The sequence below is a fragment of the Rhinatrema bivittatum genome, chromosome 3, assembly GCF_901001135.1.
Source record: "Rhinatrema bivittatum chromosome 3, aRhiBiv1.1, whole genome shotgun sequence".
Lineage (NCBI taxonomy): Eukaryota > Metazoa > Chordata > Amphibia > Gymnophiona > Rhinatrematidae > Rhinatrema > Rhinatrema bivittatum.
In genome coordinates, this window is record NC_042617.1 from 87,428,898 (window position 1) to 87,448,924 (window position 20,027).

Genomic DNA, 20,027 nt, shown 5'->3' on the forward strand with positions numbered 1-20,027 from the left:
TTTGTTGAGATGTGCTCCCCATCTGTGATGGCATGTATCTGTTGTTACTACAGTCTCTATATCTGGTGGGTGGAAACTTTGACCACAGAGGAGGTTCCTCTTCTTTGTCCACCATGTTAGTTAATCTTTCACTTTGTTCTTCTGGATTGTAGCATTGGGTTGACCATGGAGTCTGGATCATCATACATACTCTATATGCACATGCCATGGGCTCGCCACAGCTCCCTGGGGCCTTCCTCATCCTTCTGGGCACTGAGGAGTCTCAGGAGGATCCCTACTGTTAGGTAGGAATCCTCCTGGGATGCAGAATCTTTTGCGGCCCTGCACCTTAAGGAGGACTGGGGCAAATGGCTCTAGCCTGTGTTTTCAGGTGGTTTAAGGGAATCTCTTGTATACTTTCCACATACCCTCCCCCCTCAGCTCACCCCCTACTTGGGTGAGCATCTGCCTGTATCAGGGACACCTCTCTTGACAGAGTCAGCATTGATGTTCTCCTTCCTAGGCCTATGCTAAATTTTATAACTGAAGGGCTGCAAAAGAACCACCTCATCACACTGGAGTTGGTCTCTCTGTTCTGGTTTATCCATATGAGTGGTTGGTGGTCCATCACCAGAGTAATCTGCCATCCCAGGAGGTAATATCGTAATGCTAAGGCCTCTTTCTTCACTGTAGAGTACTTTTTCTCCTGTGGCAGGAGCTTCCGATTTACATAGGCCACTAGATGCTCTTGGCCATCCTTCATTTGGCTGAGGATCACCCCCAGTCTTACTTCTAAGGCATGTCTAAACGATGAAGGGTTCCGTGAAGTCTGGACTTATTAGGACTGAGTTGGAGCCAATCACCTCCTTCAACTCCTGGAAAGCTTTCTCTGCTCGGCCGACCACTGGACTTTTTCCAGTGATTTCTTCAGTAAGAGCCCCATGAGTGGCTCTGCCTTCTTGGAGTAATTAGATATAAACCTTCTATAGTAGCCTATCAAACGTAGGTACACCCTTACATTTCTTTTGGTTTGTTGGACTGGTACTTTGGTAATTGCCTCAATCTTCCTGGACTGCACGTGGCCTTGACCCTTCCCCAAAGTATAGCCTACATATTGGACTTCTTGTCCTCCCAAAAAGCACTTCTTTGGGTTTGCCGTCAGCCCAACCTTCCTCAGAGTGGACAGTACAGCTTGAAGTTGACTCAGGTGTATCCTCCGATCTGGGCTGTAGCCCATTATGTCATCCAGGTGTATGGCAGCATAGCTCTGGAGCGGGCGGCGTATACGGTCAATCAATGGCTAGAACATTGCAGGGGCAGCACGGAGGTCAAATGGGAGGATTGTAAACTGGAAAAGCCCCGCTGGTGTCGAGAAGGTTGTCTTCTCCTTTGCTGTTGGTGAGATGTACTTGCCAGTATCCTTTAGAGAGATCCAGGGTCGAGATTACTGAGCCAATCCCAGGTGCACGATCAGCTCATCTACCCTAGGCAATGGGCATGTGTCCCGTTTGGAGACTTTTTTTTTTTTTTTTAAATTTATAGAAAATCTTATGCTCCCATCCAGCTTTGGTACTAGGGCTATGGGTGAAGACCAGTTGCTAGTAGAACCTTCTGACTCCGAGCTGGAGCATCTCTTTCACCTCTGTTTTGATGACTCAGCATCTGATCTCTGGGATTCAGTATAGTCATTGATGTACAACCACCTCAGGTGGGGTAATATCATCATGCTACACCAAATGAGTACATCCCAACAAGAAGTACATCCCAACAGGCTCCACCTTAACCAGGGTGGAACCAGACTGCTGGCGCTAACCTTTAAAAAGGAGATAGAGCAGCTTTTAAACTAGAACAAAGGGGAAAGCAGACAGTCGCTCAGCAGCGCATGGTTCGGAGAGAGGTATCTTTAAAGGATACTAATGATGCATTAGAATTAGGGCATCCCGAAAATGAGGTTCCAATAATTAGAAAAGTAGTCCAAGTGCCTGTAACTAAAAACTCACCTGAGCTAAAAAATTCTAACTTATCCCTATCAATTAAAAAGCAGAATGAAAATACAAACAAAAAACAAACTTTGAAATGTTTGTATGCTAATGCCAGAAGTCTAAGAAGTAAGATGGGAGAATTAGAATGTATAGCAGTAAATGATGACATAGACTTAATTGGCATCTCAGAGACATGGTGGAAAGAGGATAACCAATGGGACAGTGCTATACCGGGGTACAAATTATATCGCAATGACAGAGAGGAGCACTCGGGAGGAGGTGTGGCACTTTATGTCCGGGATGGCATGGAGTCCAACAGGATAAACATCCTGCATGAGACTAAATACAAAATTGAATCTTTATGGGTAGAAATCCCTTGTGTGTCAGGGAAGACTACAGTGATAGGGGTATACTACCGTCCACCTGGTAAAGATGGTGAGATGGACAGTGAAATGCTAACAGAAATTAGGGAAGCTAACCAAATCGGTAGTGCAGTAATAATGGGAGACTTCAATTACCCCAATATAGACTGGGTAAATGTATCATCGGGTCACGCTAGAGAGATAACGTTCCTGGATGGAATAAATGATAGCTTTATGGAGCAATTGGTTCAGGAACAGACGAGAGAGGGAGCAATTTTAGATCTAATTCTCAGTGGAGCAAAGGACTTGGTGAGAGAGGTAACGGTGGTGGGGCCGCTTGGCAATAGTGATCATAATATGATCAAATTTGATTTAATGACTGGAAAAGGAACAGTGTGCAAATCCAAGGCTCTCATGCTAAACTTTCAAAAGGGAAACTTTGATAAAATGAGAAAAATTGTTAGAAAAAAACTGAAAGGAGCAGCTACAAAAGTAAAAAATGTCCAAGAGGCGTGGTCATTGTTAAAAAATACCATTCTAGAAGCACAGTCCAGATGTATTCCACACATTAAGAAAGGTGGAAAGAAGGCAAAACGATTACCGGCATGGTTAAAAGGGGAGGTCGATCAAGTGCTAGAACATTGCAGGGGCAGCACGGAGGTCAAATGGGAGGATTGTAAACTGGAAAAGCCCCGCTGGTGTCGAGAAGGTTGTCTTCTCCTTTGCTGTTGGTGAGATGTACTTGCCAGTATCCTTTAGAGAGATCCAGGGTCGAGATTACTGAGCCAATCCCAGGTGCACGATCAGCTCATCTACCCTAGGCAATGGGCATGTGTCCCGTTTGGAGACTTTTTTTTTTTTTTTAATTTATAGAAAATCTTATGCTACCATCCAGCTTTGGTACTAGGGCTATGGGTGAAGACCAGGGAAGCTATTTTAGCCAAAAGATCTTCATTCAAAAATTGGAAGAAGGATCCAACAGAAGAAAATTGGATAAAGCATAAACATTGGCAAGTTAAATGTAAGACATTGATAAGACAGGCTAAGAGAGAATTTGAAAAGAAGTTGGCTGTAGAGGCAAAAGCTCACAGTAAAAACTTTTAAAAATATATCCGAAGCAGAAAGCCTGTGAGGGAGTCAGTTGGACCGTTAGATGATCGAGGGGTTAAAGGGGCACTTAGAGAAGATAAGGCATTCGCGGAAAGATTAAATGATTTCTTTGCTTCGGTGTATACTGAAGAGGATGTTGGGGAGGTAACCCTAATGGAGAAGGTTTTCATGGGTAATGATTCAGATGGACTGAATCAAATCAAGGTGAACCTAGAAGATGTGGTAGGCCTGATTGACAAACTGAAGAGTAGTAAATCACCCAGAGTTCTGAAGGAACTAAAAAATGAAATTTCAGACCTATTAGTAAAAATTTGTAACTTATCATTAAAATCATCCATTGTACCTGAAGACTGGAGGATAGCAAATGTAACCCCAATATTTAAAAAGGGCTCCAGGGGCGATCCGGGAAACTACAGACCGGTTAGCCTGACTTCAGTGCCAGGAAAAATAGTGGAAAGTGTTCTAAACATCAAAATCACAGAACATATAGAAAGACATAGTTTAATGGAACAAAGTCAGCATGGCTTTACCCAGGGCAAGTCTTGCCTCACAAATCTGCTTCACTTTTTTGAAGGAGTTAATAAACATGTTATTAAACATGTTAATAAACAGTTCTAGTTGTTGTATTTAATGCACTCCCGTTCCATGTAAACCAGCAAGATATGTGCTCATGATTGCCGGTATATAAAAACCTTAAATAAATAAATAAATAAATAAATGTGGATAAAGGTGAACCGGTAGATATAGTATACTTGGATTTTCAGAAGGCATTTGACAAAGTTCCTCATGAGAGGCTTCTAGGAAAAGTAAAAAGTCATGGGATAGGTGGCGATGTCCTTTCGTGGATTGCAAACTGGCTAAAAGACAGGAAACAGAGAGTAGGATTAAATGGGCAGTTTTCTCAGTGGAAGGGAGTGGACAGTGGAGTGCCTTAGGGATCTGTATTGGGACCCTTACTTTTCAATATATTTATAAATGATCTGGAAAGAAATACAACGAGTGAGATAATCAAATTTGCAGATGACACAAAATTGTTCAGAGTAGTTAAATCACAAGCAGATTGTGATAAATTGGAGGAAGACCTTGTGAGACTGGAAAATTGGGCATCCAAATGGCAGATGAAATTTAATGTGGATAAGTGCAAGGTGATGCATATAGGGAAAAATAACCCATGCTATAATTACACAATGTTGGGTTCCATATTAGGTGCTACAAACCAAGAAAGATCTAGGTGTCATAGTGGATAACACATTGAAATCATTGGTACAGTGTGCTGCTGCAGTCAAAAAAGCAAACAGAATGTTGGGAATTATTAGAAGAGGAATGGTGAATAAAACGGAAAATGTCATAATGCCTCTGTATCGCTCCATGGTGAGACCGCACCTTGAATACTGTGTACAATTCTGGTCGCCGCATCTCAAAAAGATATTATTGCGATGGAGAAGGTACAGAGAAGGGCTACCAAAATGATAAGGGGAATGGAACAACTCCCCTATGAGGAAAGACTAAAGAGGTTAGGACTTTTCAGCTTGGAGAAGAGACGACTGAGGGGGGATATGATAGAGGTGTTTAAAATCATGAGAGGTCTAGAACGGGTAGATGTGAATCGGTTATTTACTCTTTCGGATAGTAGAAAGACTAGGGGGCACTCCATGAAGTTAGCATGGAGCACATTTAAAACTAATCGGAGAAAGTTCTTTTTTACTCAACGCACAATTAAACTCTGGAATTTGTTGCCAGAGGATGTGGTTAGTGCAGTTAGTATAGCTGTGTTTAAAAAAGGATTGGATAAGTTCTTGGAGGAGAAGTCCATTACCTGCTAATAAGTTCACTTAGAGAATAGCTACTGCCATTAGCAATGGTTACATGGAATAGACTTAGTTTTTGGGTACTTGCCAGGTTCTTATGGCCTGGATTGGCCACTGTTGGAAACAGGATGCTGGGCTTGATGGACCCTTGGTCTGACCCAGTATGGCATTTTCTTATGTTCTTAAGCTTAAGAAGATTTCTGTATTCTGCTCAAGCAGCTGCTTTATAAGTCAGCTATCTGGGAAGCAGACAGTTCCTCTTCAAATGGCACTTGGGTCTGATCCACCTCAGGTCCGAGCTCTGGGCCAAATTCCCCTTGTACTATTCCAAACGCTTGAGGAGCCCATTTCTTTAGTAAGCTGACATGGTAAATCTGGTTTTTTCTCTCTCTTATTCAGCTGGGCTATTTTGTAATCCACCGGGCCGTTTTTTTTCTCCAAGACCTCATAGGGTCCTTGCCAACAGGTAAGCAACTTGCTTTCCGAAGAGGGTAAGAGAACCAGAACCCGGTCTCCAGGTTGGAAGATCCTTTGAACTGTGGGATGATTGCAAGCCCAGGCTTATTTATTTTAGATTTATATTCCACTTTTCGCACTTTTTCAGCGCTTCAAAGTGGATTACATTCAGGTACTGTAGGTACTTCCCTATCCCCAGAGGGCTTACAATCTAAGTTTGTACCTGAGGCAATGGAGGGTAAAGTGACTTGCCCAAGGCTTGAGCTGTCTGAGCCTTCTCTAAGCATGTGCTGGGTCGTCTACCCAACTTTCTATAGGCGCTCTTGCACCTGTATAACATAGTCCATGAGATTCTGTCCAGGATTTTCATCCTCCTCCCGTGTCTCTCGAGCTACATCTAATACGCCTCTTGGCCTTCTACTATATAACAACTTAAAAGGCGAGAAGCTTGTTGAACTCTGTGGCACTTCAGACTATGAACAGCACCATAGGGTAGTAGCAAGTCCCAATTTTTGCCATATTCATCTTTGAACTTCCGCAACATTTGCTTAAGTGTTCTTCTGAAGCATTCCACGAGGCCACCGGTCTCTGCATGGTATACTGACATATAGAGTTCACATTAAGCAGGCTGCTGATTTGCTTCATTACTTTAGTTACAAATGGGGTCCCTTGATCTGTCAGGATCTCTTTGGGTAGTCCTACCCAAGAGAAAACTTCCATTAAGGCTGTCACCAATCAGGGTTTTCATAGTTTTCAGTGAAAGGGCCTCAGCATATCTCATATCATAATCCAGTATCATGAGAATATACTTGTTATCTTGAGTGGTTCTGCTCCATGAGGTCGACAGCCACCCTTTCAAAAGATGCTTCAATTATGGGCATGGGAATATGAGATGCCACCCAAACACTGGCAGGTTTAGTGAGCTGGCAAGCAGGGCAAGTTAGGCAATACCATTGGATCTGTTTATATATCCCCGGCCAATAGAATTGGGCCAAAATTTTCTGGTTTTTTTTCATGCCCAGGTGACCCCCCTAGCAACATGACTTTCTTGTGATAGGACTTGGGAACTAGAAATTGCTCTATCAGTTCTCCCTCCACACTCCCCTTTATGACTCGGTATAACAAATCTCTTTTCATTATGAAATATAAAGAATCTGGCACAATTGCCAGAGCTTTCGGAACCACCTTACCATCTTCCCTCTATAGGTGCTCCCTAGCCCACTTAAAAGACTCATCCTCCCGCTGGGCCTGTTTAAAGTCACCTGGTTTACCCTCCCTTTCCCAGTTAACGGGATCAGGCATGAGATTCTAATTGGTTGGCAATTCTTCCTCTGAGGTAGCCACCCCCCTTGCTCTCTCAGTCAGCTGCAGAACTATACTTGTCCTGTTCTCCATTGTCTCTGGGATTTTGTTGTTTTGAGACTTTAGGAAACAAGTCCTTATCCTCTATGGGGAAGAGTTGGGGAATGGTAACTCCTCCTTGTTGGTAGTGAGTGTCTCTGTTATAAGCAGGGTCCAGAGATTCTTGAAGTTCGGACAGTTTCACCCAATTAGGACAGGGTAGGGGAGCGATGGCAGAACCTCCACTTCTATTTTATCTTAGCTGATGAGTGTCTAACTCCAGTTGGCAAGTTGGATATTGCCTATGGTTGCTATATATGTCTGTCAACAGTACCACATTCTCATAATTAATTTGGACCCATTTCACCAATACACTTCCCGAATCTACCAGAACCTGTATTGAAATGCCATCTATTTCTACAGAAATTACAAAAGTGCCAGTCTCTTGCCAGGGAATGTCTGCAAAATGACAATAATGTGGATTCACAGCATTAATATCCATAGCTGCTTCTTCACTGTGTGGACAGTCCCAGGTGAAATGGCTACTTTCTCCACAAGCGAAACATAGGTTACAACTTGGGGAGTCTCCTAACTCGAATGCAAGTTAGGTTACAATTCTTGTTCAGGCCAGCTTTGCCGGCAGCCGGAGCCTTTTCAGGGGAACACAGTGTCTCTGGTATAGAGTGAGCCTGGTTGTAGGCCTCAGCCACTTTTAAGGCCTTCTCCATTGTCAGATTTGATTGTTGGTAGACCCACTGCCACATGGGCCATCCAAGGCCATCTAGAAATAGTTTCAAGAGAATTATCTTGGTGGCTTCCTCTGCTTCAACAGCAGGGGAGGAAGTTTGACACTTCACGCATATCCAGCATAGCCCTTTGCTTCAACAGCAGGGGAGCAAGACTGATACTTCACTTTCAATGCATAGCCAGCATGGCTCTCTGCTTCAACGGCAGGGGGGAATGAATAAAGGTGGATCTATATTCAGGCAACAATCAACAAGGACTGAATTACATAGTCTGGATAAACAGATAAGCATGGGTGTAGCTTGCTTATTGCGGTGCTTAATACCCCTAACTAATTAAGCTATTTCACTTAGATGCAGTTCCAACACTGCTCTCTACATTAATGACAGGGGTGGAAGAGAGGCAATACTTCTATTCTCAAGAAGATATAATTCTTCTTATTCTTACAGGCAAACTCCAGTCATTATATAACACCAACACCAGCCTCAGCAGCCACAAACTAGGCAACAAAATCATAATAAATCTCAACAGAGGCAAAACCATCAATCTGCACAGAGTTCCACTCCATCCTTTTGACTCCAGTCGAGAGAAAAACCAAAACCCATTCCCAGAGCTGGAAGTAGGAGGAAGACCGCAGTTTTTTGGGAATTGTTGGTTCTGTTCCAGATATTTCCTGCTTCTGAAGAAAACTGGTGATCTTCGTCAAAATACTAGATCACAGAGATTTAAACGTTTTCTTGAAAAGAGAAAAGTTCAAAATGAATTCAATAGGCACAATAATACTGCTCCTACAGAAAGGGGACTGGCTAACATTCTTTGCCTCTGTTGAGATTTATTATGATTTTGTTGCCTAGTTTGTGGCTGCTGAGGCTGGTGTTGGTGTTATATAATGACTGGAGTTTGCCTGTAAGAATAAGAAGAATTATATCTTCTTGAGAATAGAAGTATTGCCTCTTGTATGGTTCTTGTTTATAATTTCTTTGTATTGATGAGTCCTGGTATGAAGAAGTGAGAGACTGCACAGTGTTATTTTGGTGCTTTTTTGCCTCTACTGTCTCTTTCACCAAATCTCCAAATAAGTTCTCACCTATACATAAAGGGTTTGCTATTTTTTCATGGACATCATCTCTGAGGCCTGAAGCTCTTAGTCAAACTAGTTTTCTTGCTACTATACCTGTGGCTGCTACCCTCATGACAGTATCAAGCAAGTTGTAAATTGACCATGTCATGTGTTTTGCACAGACCTTTGTGTTTGTCATAATTTCATTGAAGGATTGCTGTTCTTGTAATTTCTTCAAACATTTATGTAGGCTTTCCAGCTTATTGTAAAGCTATTGAACCTTGTGTGCACCAACTCTTGCTTGCAAGGTAGTTCCCCAATATACTATTTTTCCCACTATATCAATGTTTTTTTTTTCTTATGGCAAATTTGAATAAGTTAGCCATGCGGAATCTGTATGTTCTGATGTGCTCTCTATTTTTGTATCCTATATTTTACACTAATGTTTTTTTTCTACTGGTGGTGCAGTGAAATGCATCTTCCAGATTTTTGTTTGAACTTTCATTAGAGCATCATGCATTGGGAATGCTTTATATTGTTTTGTTGGTTGGATAAATCCTAGGACTACTTGTAAGTTACTAGTTTCTTCAGCCTCCTCCTCATAGCTGAATGATTATTTCGACATACTATGCAGAAAATTTGGATACGTCGAGTTTTCCAGTAGGGCAGAACTCCTGGGTTGTTTGGGTGTTGAGTCTGAAAGGTGGATCCATGAATGCTGTTTTAGCCTGTATTGATATGGAGTCATATGAACACTGTGAATTATCAGATATGGTCTCTATAAATGAGGTTGTGTCTGACTTGTCTTTTTTCTGTCCTCTCTTGTTTCTCAAAAAAGGAAGGTGGAAGTCTCGTTTGAAGGTATTCTTTTAATCTTCTCTTGTTTAGGCATTTGCTTTATGTATGTCTTTATTCAGTTTGCCCATAGTTTTCAGACAAAGGCATGACATTCCTGATTTGGTTCTTACGGTAGGATGCTCAGACCTAAAGGCTGATTCTAGTTGAGGCTCCAGCAAAGGAAGTGATGACATGTTGGTTTAACGTCATATGTTTCCTTTTCTTTATATGTTTTTTCCCTATCTCAGATATACATCTGATGCCAAGCTTGGCATTACGTGCAGCATTTTAGTATGTCATTGTTGAGTCAGCAATGATGAATGTGCTGATGGTTCTGTTTCATGTTTCCTCAACACTAATGTTTTGGCACCAATGGTTCTGCGCTGCACAACCTGGGTAATGAAAGGTTTCAGCTCCAACTTTTTGAAGTCAATGGTTCAGCGCTATGTCTCAGCTCCAATTGTTCCACAATGTGATTTTTTGGCACTGGTGACTTTCGACACTTACATATTTTGTTTTCCATCTATTGAATTAGATTTTAGATGTTTTTTTCCCATTTACTTCGATCAGATGAGCTTGGTTGCTCATATTTAAGGCAGAGTTCTCTGTAAGCTAGTACCCTCAGGAACATTTGTCCACAAGGGCCACAGTTAGTTGTATCACGGTCTGGCCCGAGACATTTAAGGCAAAAAATGTAAATCCAAAATGGACATCTTGTGCTTACATTTCTTAAATGGGCTCTTTTCTTTCCTCTCAGAAGGGGTTTTCTGTCGACATCTTTCAAACTGAACAAGACGACGCCAAGAAAGAATTTTCCATTTGCTGAGTGGATGAAAAAAAGAATGAGGCAGAATTGCATTTTGGGATGCTAGCTCGAGAAGACTCATGCATGCTCAGAAAACAAAGTTTAACTTTCTGTGCTATGAGAGAAAAATGATCCAACTCAGCAATATCGGATGACATCACCCTTCTTGTGTGACTGATGTTGTGCTTGTCCATGAAGAAAAACTATTAAACATGTTTTAAGACTAATCATTAGTGATATTTTACATGCACAGACATTTAGATAAACCCTACACTAATTAACTAGGTCTGATGGTATTACAAAGACAATCATACCTATCATGTAATATGCTTTGTTATGGAAAGTATGTTAATGGCACTCACTGAAAACTTACATTTTCATCACTTCTTTCAAAAGGCTCTGCTTCCCTATGGCCAGCTAGCTTGGAAAGAGCTACAACCTGGAATCCAACTGATTCACTTCACATATGCAGAATCACCTGTGAAATTATTGCTAATATAATATGGGATCTAATTTATGACACCTTCCAACATGGCTGTTCCTAAGGATTTATTTAAAAAACTGCAGCGCTATTTCAATTTAAAAAAAATAATTTGAAAGGTATATTGAGGCTGTGTGTTATTATTGAAGTGGACTATGAATGGTGCTTTTGTTTATCATTCTCACTTACTGTAAGGACTCCTCATTCTTTTCTTGCTGTCGTTGAATTCCTAGTTCAATCGCTTCTGAGTGGAGCAATGGGTTGTTAGTCCTTGGGCTCTTTGACTGCTGGATTAAAACAGCTATCTCAACACATTTCTCTGGAATCTGATGGAACAAAGGGAAGTAAAACATCTGGAATAGTTAACAGAAGCAACAAACCCTATCCTTTACTGAGAGTTTCTGCATGAAAAGTGGATATCCATAAAACAATGCTAGTAAACCTATGAACCAGCATATAAAACGGATTAGTTTTAATTCAACCTTTTTAACTGTAGGCAACCTTCAGGACACATTGCTATGAAACACGCAATCCCCCAAATAAACGCCTTTTTGTTACCGAATACTAATGGCACCACCTATGTAATGTATGTTCCATATTTTTTTGATATATTGTAAACCGTTATGATGGTGAAAAACTTAATGACGTTATATAAAAACTCAAATAAATAAATAAATAAATTATGTGCTATTTTCCAAATAAATGTGAAATGCAGAAGAAATAAACCATCAGATCACATACCGGGTCATTCATCAAATCGCGATGTGCCGGTATCGCATGCATTAGGGCCTTATCGCACGAGATACCAGCCGCATCATGGCGGTACAATGCAAATTAGGGGAAGGGGAGGAGTGTGGGTGGGGTTTGGGTGGAATTACGTCCCGGCAGCACTGAAGGCGATAATGTTTTCTACATTATCGCCGGCAGCACCGTGGGAAATAACTACACCTTTTCCCGTGGTGCTATGGGTGCGAAACTGTGCAGCCTGGCTTCAACCGTGGCAGGCGAAAACGCACCGCTGCAAAATTTCACCCCCGCCCCTTTTATTCGCATGGCTCCGCATTCTGCTATAAATATAGCAGAATGATGAATCTAGGCCATAGTTATAAAACAAAGCCCGACTTCAAGGAGGCAATTTTAAACCTGATGGATAGTTTGCAGGTCCCAGAGTATAAACTGCAAGCTAATTTTCAAAGGGAAAAGAAAATTACTTCTTACCTGCTAATTTTCGTTCCTGTAGTACTAGGATCAGTCCAGACGGTGGGTTATGTCCCCCGTCCAGCAGATGGAGTCAGAGTAAAACTTCGAGGGTGCTGGTATATAAACTGGTGCACCCTCCTAGATCCTCAGTATCGAGAATATCAAAGCCAAGCCAGAAAACTGGACAGACCAAGGATGATGGATCAAGCATAAACTCAACCAAAAGATTGAAACTGTGAACAAATTTATGCAACATGCAATGAGAACTGTCAAACATAACAACACACAAAAGACCACTACCCCCGAGAGGGAAGGAGCAGCGAACAGAAGGACAGTAGAGAATAGTCGAGCAGGTTCATACCGGGTGGGCGTCTGGACTGATCCTAGTACTACAGGAACGAAAGTTAGCAGGTAAGAAGTAATTTTCTTTTCCCTGTACGTACAGGATCAGTCCAGACGGTGGGATGTACCAAAGCTTCCCTACACCGGGTGGGTCCCTGAGAACCCTGCTCAAAGTACCCTGTCCCCAAATGAACCAGACTCCGTCCCCGGTACATGGAGTCTGAAGTGTCTGGCAAAAGTGTGGAGAGACTTCCAAGTCGCTGCCCGGCAGATTTCCTGTATGGAGACGAGCTGAGACTCTGCATGGGAAGTTGCCTGGGCTCGCAACGAATGCGCCTTGATACCCACCGGAGGATCCTTCCCGGAACCAATGTAAGCAGCAGCCACCGCCTCCTTGAGCCAGCGTGCGATGGTAGTCTTGGACGCCTGCCGGCCCTTCCTAGCACCCGACCAGAGGACAAAGAGATGGTCGGAGAGTCGAAAGTCATTCGTCACCTCCAAATAGCGAAGAAGCGCTCGTTTGACGTCCAGGCACCGCAGCTCCGCAGGGGCGTCCCCTGGGAAGGCTGGAAGTTCCACCACCTGGTTCATGTGAAACGAGGAGACCACCTTAGGCAAGAACGAAGGAACCGTCCGCAGGGAAACCCCGGAGTCCGTGAACCGCAGGAAGGGCTCCCTGCACGACAGCGCCTGTAGTTCCGAGATACGCCTTGCCGATGCTATTGCAACCAGGAAAATCGTCTTTAAGGTGACGTCTTTGATGGAAGCGTGACGCAAGGGCTCGAAGGGGAGCCCCCCCAGGGCTCTCAGCACCAAGTTGAGATTCCAGGAGGAACAAAGAGGACGCACCGGCGGCCGCAAGTGCTTAACTCCCCTGAGGAACCGGGATATATCCTGATGAGACGACGGATCCGGTCTACCGGAGGCGCGAGCCAAGGACGCGAGGGCCGACATCTGCACTCGGAGCGAATTGTAGGAAAGACCCTTTTCCAGCTCATCCTGCAAAAACGCCAAGATGTGATGGCGGGAAGCTGCGGTCGCGAGGGCCCCCCGCGCCGAGCACCAAACTTCAAAGACCTTCCAGACCCTCACGTAGGCGACCGACGTTGAAGCCTTACGCGCCTTGAGGAGGGTGTCCACCACGGATATAGCGTAGCCCCTGTTCAGAAGCGCCCTCCTCTCAAAAGCCACGCCGCAAGACAGAAGGGTTCCGCCTGTTCCAAAAATACTGGGCCCTGATGCAGGAGCCGTGGAAGGTGCGCGAGTCGGAGGGGACCGTCCACCGACACGCCGAGCAGATCCGCAAACCACGGACGCCGCGGCCATTCCGGAGCCACTATGATGACCTGACCGCGGTGCCGTTCCACCCTCTGAATCACCTTTCCCACCAGTGGCCAGGGGGGAAAGACATAAAGTAGAATCTGAGTGGGCCAGGGGAGAGCCAGAGCATCGACGCCTTCCGCGCCGCGCTCCCGTCTTCGGCTGAAGAACCGAGGAGCTTTTGCGTTGGCAGCGGACGCCATGAGATCCATCGCCGGCGTCCCCCACCGGCGGGAGATCAGCGACATCGCCTCGTCGGAGAGAGACCACTCCCCCGGATCCAACGCTTGACGACTCAGAAAGTCTGCTTGAATGTTGTCCACCCCGGCAATGTGGGATGCCGCCAGCTGGTCCAGAAAACGCTCCGCCCACGCCATCAGGCGCGCGGCCTCCCACGCGACAAGCCGGCTCCTGGTGCCCCCCTGTCGGTTGATGTATGCCACCGTCGTCGCATTGTCTGAGAGGACTCGAACCGCTCGCCCCCTGATCAGAGGCAAGAACTGCACCAGGGCTAGACGAACCGCCCTTGTCTCCAGGCGGTTGATTGACCAGGTAGACTGCTCCCCCGTCCACGTGCCCTGAGCCGAGCTCCGGAGACACACCGCTCCCCAACCGGACAGACTTGCATCGGTAGTGACCACTACCCAGTCCGGCGTTTCCAGGGAACATCCTTGAGCTAGGTTCCTGGGGTCCAGCCACCACCTCAGACTGGACCGGGCGGCCGGGGGAAGTGGGAGAATCGCCTGGTAGTCCTGGGAGACTGGTTTCCATCTCGAGAGCAAGGACATTTGCAGAGGCCGCAGGTGTGCAAAGGCCCAGGGCACCAAGCTGATCGCAAACGCCATGGAACCCAGAACTTGGAGATAGTCCCACGCCGTGTGTGTCTGAAGAGAGGCAAACCGGACGATTAGATCCCGCAGCGCTTGAGCCTTGTCCGGATGCAGGAAGACCTTGCCCAGAGCCGTGTCGAACCGTGCTCCCAGAAAATCCAACTGTTGGGCTGGCTGCAGGCTGCTCTTGCTGAAGTTCACCACCCAGCCAAGGGACTGAAGGAAAGACACCACCCTGTCGACCGCCGCCCGTCCCTGCGACAGAGACTTCGCACGAATGAGCCAGTCGTCCAAGTAAGGGTGAACCAGAACGCCTTCCTTCCGGAGCGCGGCCGCTACCACCACCATAATCTTTGTGAAGGTTCTGGGCGCGGTCGCCAGGCCGAAGGGCAGCGCCTGAAACTGAAAATGTTGACCCAAGATTTTGAAATGAAGGAATCTGTGATGGGCCGGATGAATAGGGATATGTAGATAAGCTTCCGTGAGGTCGAGGGAAGCTAAGAACTCCCCTTGATGAACCGCCGCAATGACAGAGCGGAGTGTTTCCATGCGAAACTTGGAGACCCGGAGCACCTTGTTGATTTCCTTGAGGTCCAGAATGGGACGAAAGGCTCCGTCCTTTTTGGGAACCACGAAGTAAATTGAATAATGCCCCGAGCCCACCTCTCCTAAGGGGACGGGCGAGATGGCTCCCAGGGTCAGCAGCCTGTCCAGCGTGAGTTGCACCCCCTGTCGCTTGATACTTGACCCGCAGGGGGAGAAGATGAACCGATCCCTGGGGGCCCGCACAAATTCCAACGCGTAACCCTCTCTTACAATATCCAGGACCCATTGGTCCGTGGTGATGTTGGTCCATTCCTCGCGAAACAAAGCGATGCGACCTCCAATCCGGGGCAGCGAGGAGTGGACTGGCCTGACATCATTGGGAAGGCTTGCCTGAAGCTCCCTGAGCCGAGGAGTCCCTGGCCGGTCTGCGACCCCGAAAGGGCCGCGTCCACGTTTGCGACCTGGTGGAAGGTGTCCTAGGGCTCTGTGTTCTGGAGCCTCGGTAACGCCTCTGGGGGCGGTAGCGGTTCCTGGAAGTTCCAGAGTACGAACGAAAACCACGCTGCCGGTCCTCAGGCAACCTGTGGACCGAATTTTCCCCCAGGGTCTTGATGATCTGATCAAGGTCTTCACCAAAGAGAAACCTGCCCTTGAAGGGCAGAGCTCCCAGACTCGCCTTGGAGGAGGCGTCCGCCGCCCAATTCCTGAGCCACAGGAGTCTTCTGGCAGAGACGGCCGATGCCATGGTCCTTGCCAGGACCCTCAGCAGGTCGTGCAGGGAATCCGCCCCGTACGCAATGACCGCCTCCAGACGGTCAGCCTGGGCTGCCTCCTCGGGCGGTAACTGTTGAGAGGTGAGGAGCTGTTGAACCCATCGAAGCCCGGCTCTCTGAGTCAGTGAACCGCAGATAGCCGCCCGGACCCCCAGCGCCGAGACTTCGAAGATCTTCTTGAGGGCGACCTCCAGCTTTCTATCCGAAATATCTCGCAGCGCGGTGCCCCCTGTGACCGGGATGGTAGTTCTCTTGGTGACGGCGGACACCGCTGAATCAACCTTGGGGACCCTGAGTAGATCCAGAAAGTCCCCCGGAAGAGGGTAGAGCTTGTCCATCGCCCTGCCGACCCGAAAGGGACGCCTCCGGGTTATCCCACTCCCGCACCAGAAGATGGAGAAACGAATCATGAATGGGAAATGTCTTCGCTATGGGACGCAGACCTGCCAAGACAGGGTCACCCTTGGAGGTAGCCGAGGCTACGGAAGGAGCCGGGGGTCCCGGGGGTTCCACGGGAGGGTCGAGGTCCAACTCCTTGAGAGCGTGGGGAATGAGCTCCGCCAATTCTTCCTTGCGAAAGATGCGAAGGACCCGCGGATCATCGCATTCCAGGTGCGCTGCTAAGGCCAAATCGTCATCCACCTGTGACACTGGGTCGCCACCCAGGTTCGGCGAGGGTGACGGGCCCCCCAGGGAGAGTGGTATATACTCAGGGGCAACCTGGTGCCGCCCCCTCCGGTCCCGGTACCGCAGCCGCAATGCCCGAGGGCCTGGGGACCTTGGCGGGAGGAGGAGAGAAAGCTGCCCCCCCCTGAGGGCTCAGGCTCTGTAAATACGCCTGGTGCATAAGCACCACAAGTCCGCTGAAAAACTGAGCGGGCCCGTCGAGGGAGAGGGCAGGGGGTCCCTGGGGAGTCCGGATGTGGAAGGCAGAGGCCCCGAATCTGAGGTCGGGGGGGCGGACGGCAAAAAATCTCCAGTGGTCTCCTCCGCGTCAGAGTCCGCGCTGCATTCCAGATCTAAGATGGCCACCGCTCCCGCCAAAGACGGGGGCGGGGCTAGCCCTCGAGGCCCGCGGCGCTCCTGGCGCGGCGGCGAAATTGTCGGCGGGGCGCCGCTCGTCTCCCCCCCGGGGAGACAACGACCGCATGGACCGTCCCTCGAGGTGCCCTGGCCCGGGCCGCCGCAGGACGGACAGCGCGCGCGTTGCATCGAGCGAGGGCTAAGTCGAGTGCAGCACGCCGGGAGAAGCCCCCCCCCCCGGGAAAGCCTGAGATCGCGGCGCGGGAAGAGCGGGCTCGCCGTGCCTTCAGACACCCGCCCAAACACCCTCAACCCCGGGGACGGCAGGGGAATGGGACCTCCGTGCCGCCTGCGGCCCTGGGGAATGAAGCGTCGCAGGGCCGCGGGGGAGGTGAGACGCCGCAACGGGAAGGAGGGGAGAGGCTGGCCCCACCAGCATCCACCTCAAAATGCGCCCAAACCTGCGCTGAAAGAAAAAAAAAAAAAAAGACCACAAACCAATAAAAACTACCCCCAAGCTTACCCCTGAAGATCCCAAGAAGAGGTAAATAAACGAGGTAAGAGGCAGTCCTGATGGCAGTCTGATCAGGGGAGCCAAGAAGCCCCGGCTCCCTTCTGACAGGAACAAAATATATATATATTTTTTTTTAAATAACTTGATCCATCAACAAAAGAAAGAAGAATAATATATATAGAGTAATAAACCCTAAATTTGGGGAAACAACGAGATCCCCTCCTCACATCTGCTGGAGTCAGAGAGATACTGAGGATCTAGGAGGGTGCACCAGTTTATATACCAGCACCCTCGAAGTTTTACTCTGACTCCATCTGCTGGACAGGGGACATAACCCACCGTCTGGACTGATCCTGTACGTACAGGGAAACTAAAATTCAGCCAAGAAAGGACTATGAATAGCTTATGCTTCAAATTGGTTAGTCTACAAGATACCACCTGCCTATTTTTGCTACACTAGATTAACACAGTTATCTCTCTGAAGATATGGATACAAAAGTACATTCAGGTATTTCAAAATTAAATCACCATGTATACTTTTGCCTTCTCCACGTTTCAGGAGAGAAAAAGAGGAGACAGGGTCAGGGGCTGGAAATTGACAGAACTAGCAGCCACTAGAGCCCCCAACACCCTGATCCTGTCCCTTGAAAACCTCTGGTTGGCCACCATTAACGTAGAGGATTTCAGTGAATAAGTCCATGCAGGATAAAAAATAATCAAAGTGAAAACAGTGTTCACTGCCAATTTTGTTTTTTAAATTTTCAAAATAAATACCACTGCCAAAACATAAATAGACTTTCTACTTACAGCAAAGTCTAAACCAATTGTTTCATACTGTCTATGGATCTTTTCTGCCAGGTCATCAAAGAGTCGGACTATAGAGGGTTTCTCAAGCGACATAGCTTTGCTAAGTCCAGAAGACACAATTGCTGGCCAAGTCTTCACAATACAGTCCCAATCATGAAGGTTTGCTAGGCAGACTCCACCATGGTTTCCAAGAAGGCAATACAAGGCACCCTTTTAAGAAAATAAGCCGTACAATTATGTCAGAATATTCAGTCTATTTTAGGTTTCTTAGTGATCTAAATTGCGGATACTATTCAAATATGCATAGCAGCATTTCAGTCTTTCCTATTCTTGTCACTGTATGCACAATAATTGATGACTTCAATCTAACTGGGGAAGGTCAGGCCTCTACATGTTTTTATGGTTTGGATAGGGCCTTAGGGTAACCTGTAAGGAGTAGCAGTTATAAATCTAAACATCTTGCTGTGCAGAATGGATGGACTATTTTGGTCTTTGTCTGCCAATGTTTAATATGTTAGTATGTAATTGGTTTCTGTGGACAGTGGGTTCTAAATATTTGAAAATAAATTTGCTTGTGTGCTTTTGAAATTATCTAGGAGTACATTAAAAAAAAGTCTTAAAACAGCTGTGAGTTAGATCCCAGTCTTCTGTCTGACCTGCTTATTCTGATCCATCCCAGGCAACAATTTAGTTTTCATTTGGGTTCATCCATCAAATTATCCATCTGTGATAATACAGGCTGGGCTAAAAAGACTGGTGGTGTGGTCTGAATTACCACAGAAGTAGATCATCATTTCTTCCCCATTAGATGTTTTCAGTGACATGCCCAGCAGTAATACCTTTACCGCACACTTAGACCATCCAGGAAATTGTTAGTAAAGTAAGGGCAAGGGAATAAGATTAGGCAAGAAAAGTAACTCATAATAAAAACTAACTTAATAAATAATTTGCAACAAGAGTTAGGGTACATATTGAGAAAGAAGGGCCTGCACACATAACACATCAATGGCTATGACTTTCAGGATCTCAAGTACTGGTTGAAATAATGCTTTAAAGTGTCCCTCTCTCCCCATTTCTGGAGTCTGATGTTCCCTTCAAATAAATGTTATTTATGGGAAGCATATTGACAGAACAATGTTATTTTGCTTTCTTAAGAATACCTAATACATTTTACCAGAAGCTTCCCTGTAACCTACAGCGGTCTTGTTTGTATGTATGCTACCAGTCTGGGAAGAAAAGCATGGCTGCACAAAGTAATCCCTGTGGTACTGTGTGAGATCTTCAGGACGGCCTCCCTCTATAGTACCACAGGGACAGACTGTACACGAGTGCTTGCAGATTATTAAGAAATCTAGTAGTGGGAGCACAGTACAGATGTTACTAAAAACAAACAAAAAAAATGTTTCTTAATAAAAAGGGATTTAGAAAATGTAAGATGTGCTTTACATTCACATTATAGTCTAAATTAAAACTGAAACCAAGATTACAAATTTCTCAACATGATGTATGTATTACTGTTTTTCAGTACAAATATATTGTGTGCTGAAATACTTCTTACAAACTATTATCAAATTAATATTTCATATTATAATAAAATACTAACCACCCTAATTCAACAGGATATCCCCATACCCATTCATATTACAAACACTCTTTATCCAAGCAAAAACACTCATACACATTTCTCTAACATGTTACACTTTACAG

The 20,027-nt window shown here is 46.0% G+C and overlaps 1 protein-coding gene across 2 annotated transcripts in view; it reads right to left on the reverse strand.

Moving 5' to 3' along the window:
* Positions 1–20,027, reverse strand: part of PSME4 (proteasome activator subunit 4) — a 389,258-nt gene that overhangs the window by 147,105 nt on the left and 222,126 nt on the right. For both annotated transcript variants that reach the window (XM_029593434.1, XM_029593433.1), the window contains 2 exons: positions 18,321–18,530; positions 11,155–11,291 (listed from right to left, as the gene is read on the reverse strand). In XM_029593434.1, the coding sequence (XP_029449294.1) occupies positions 11,155–11,291; positions 18,321–18,530 (347 nt within the window). The remainder of the gene's footprint in view (positions 1–11,154; positions 11,292–18,320; positions 18,531–20,027) is intronic.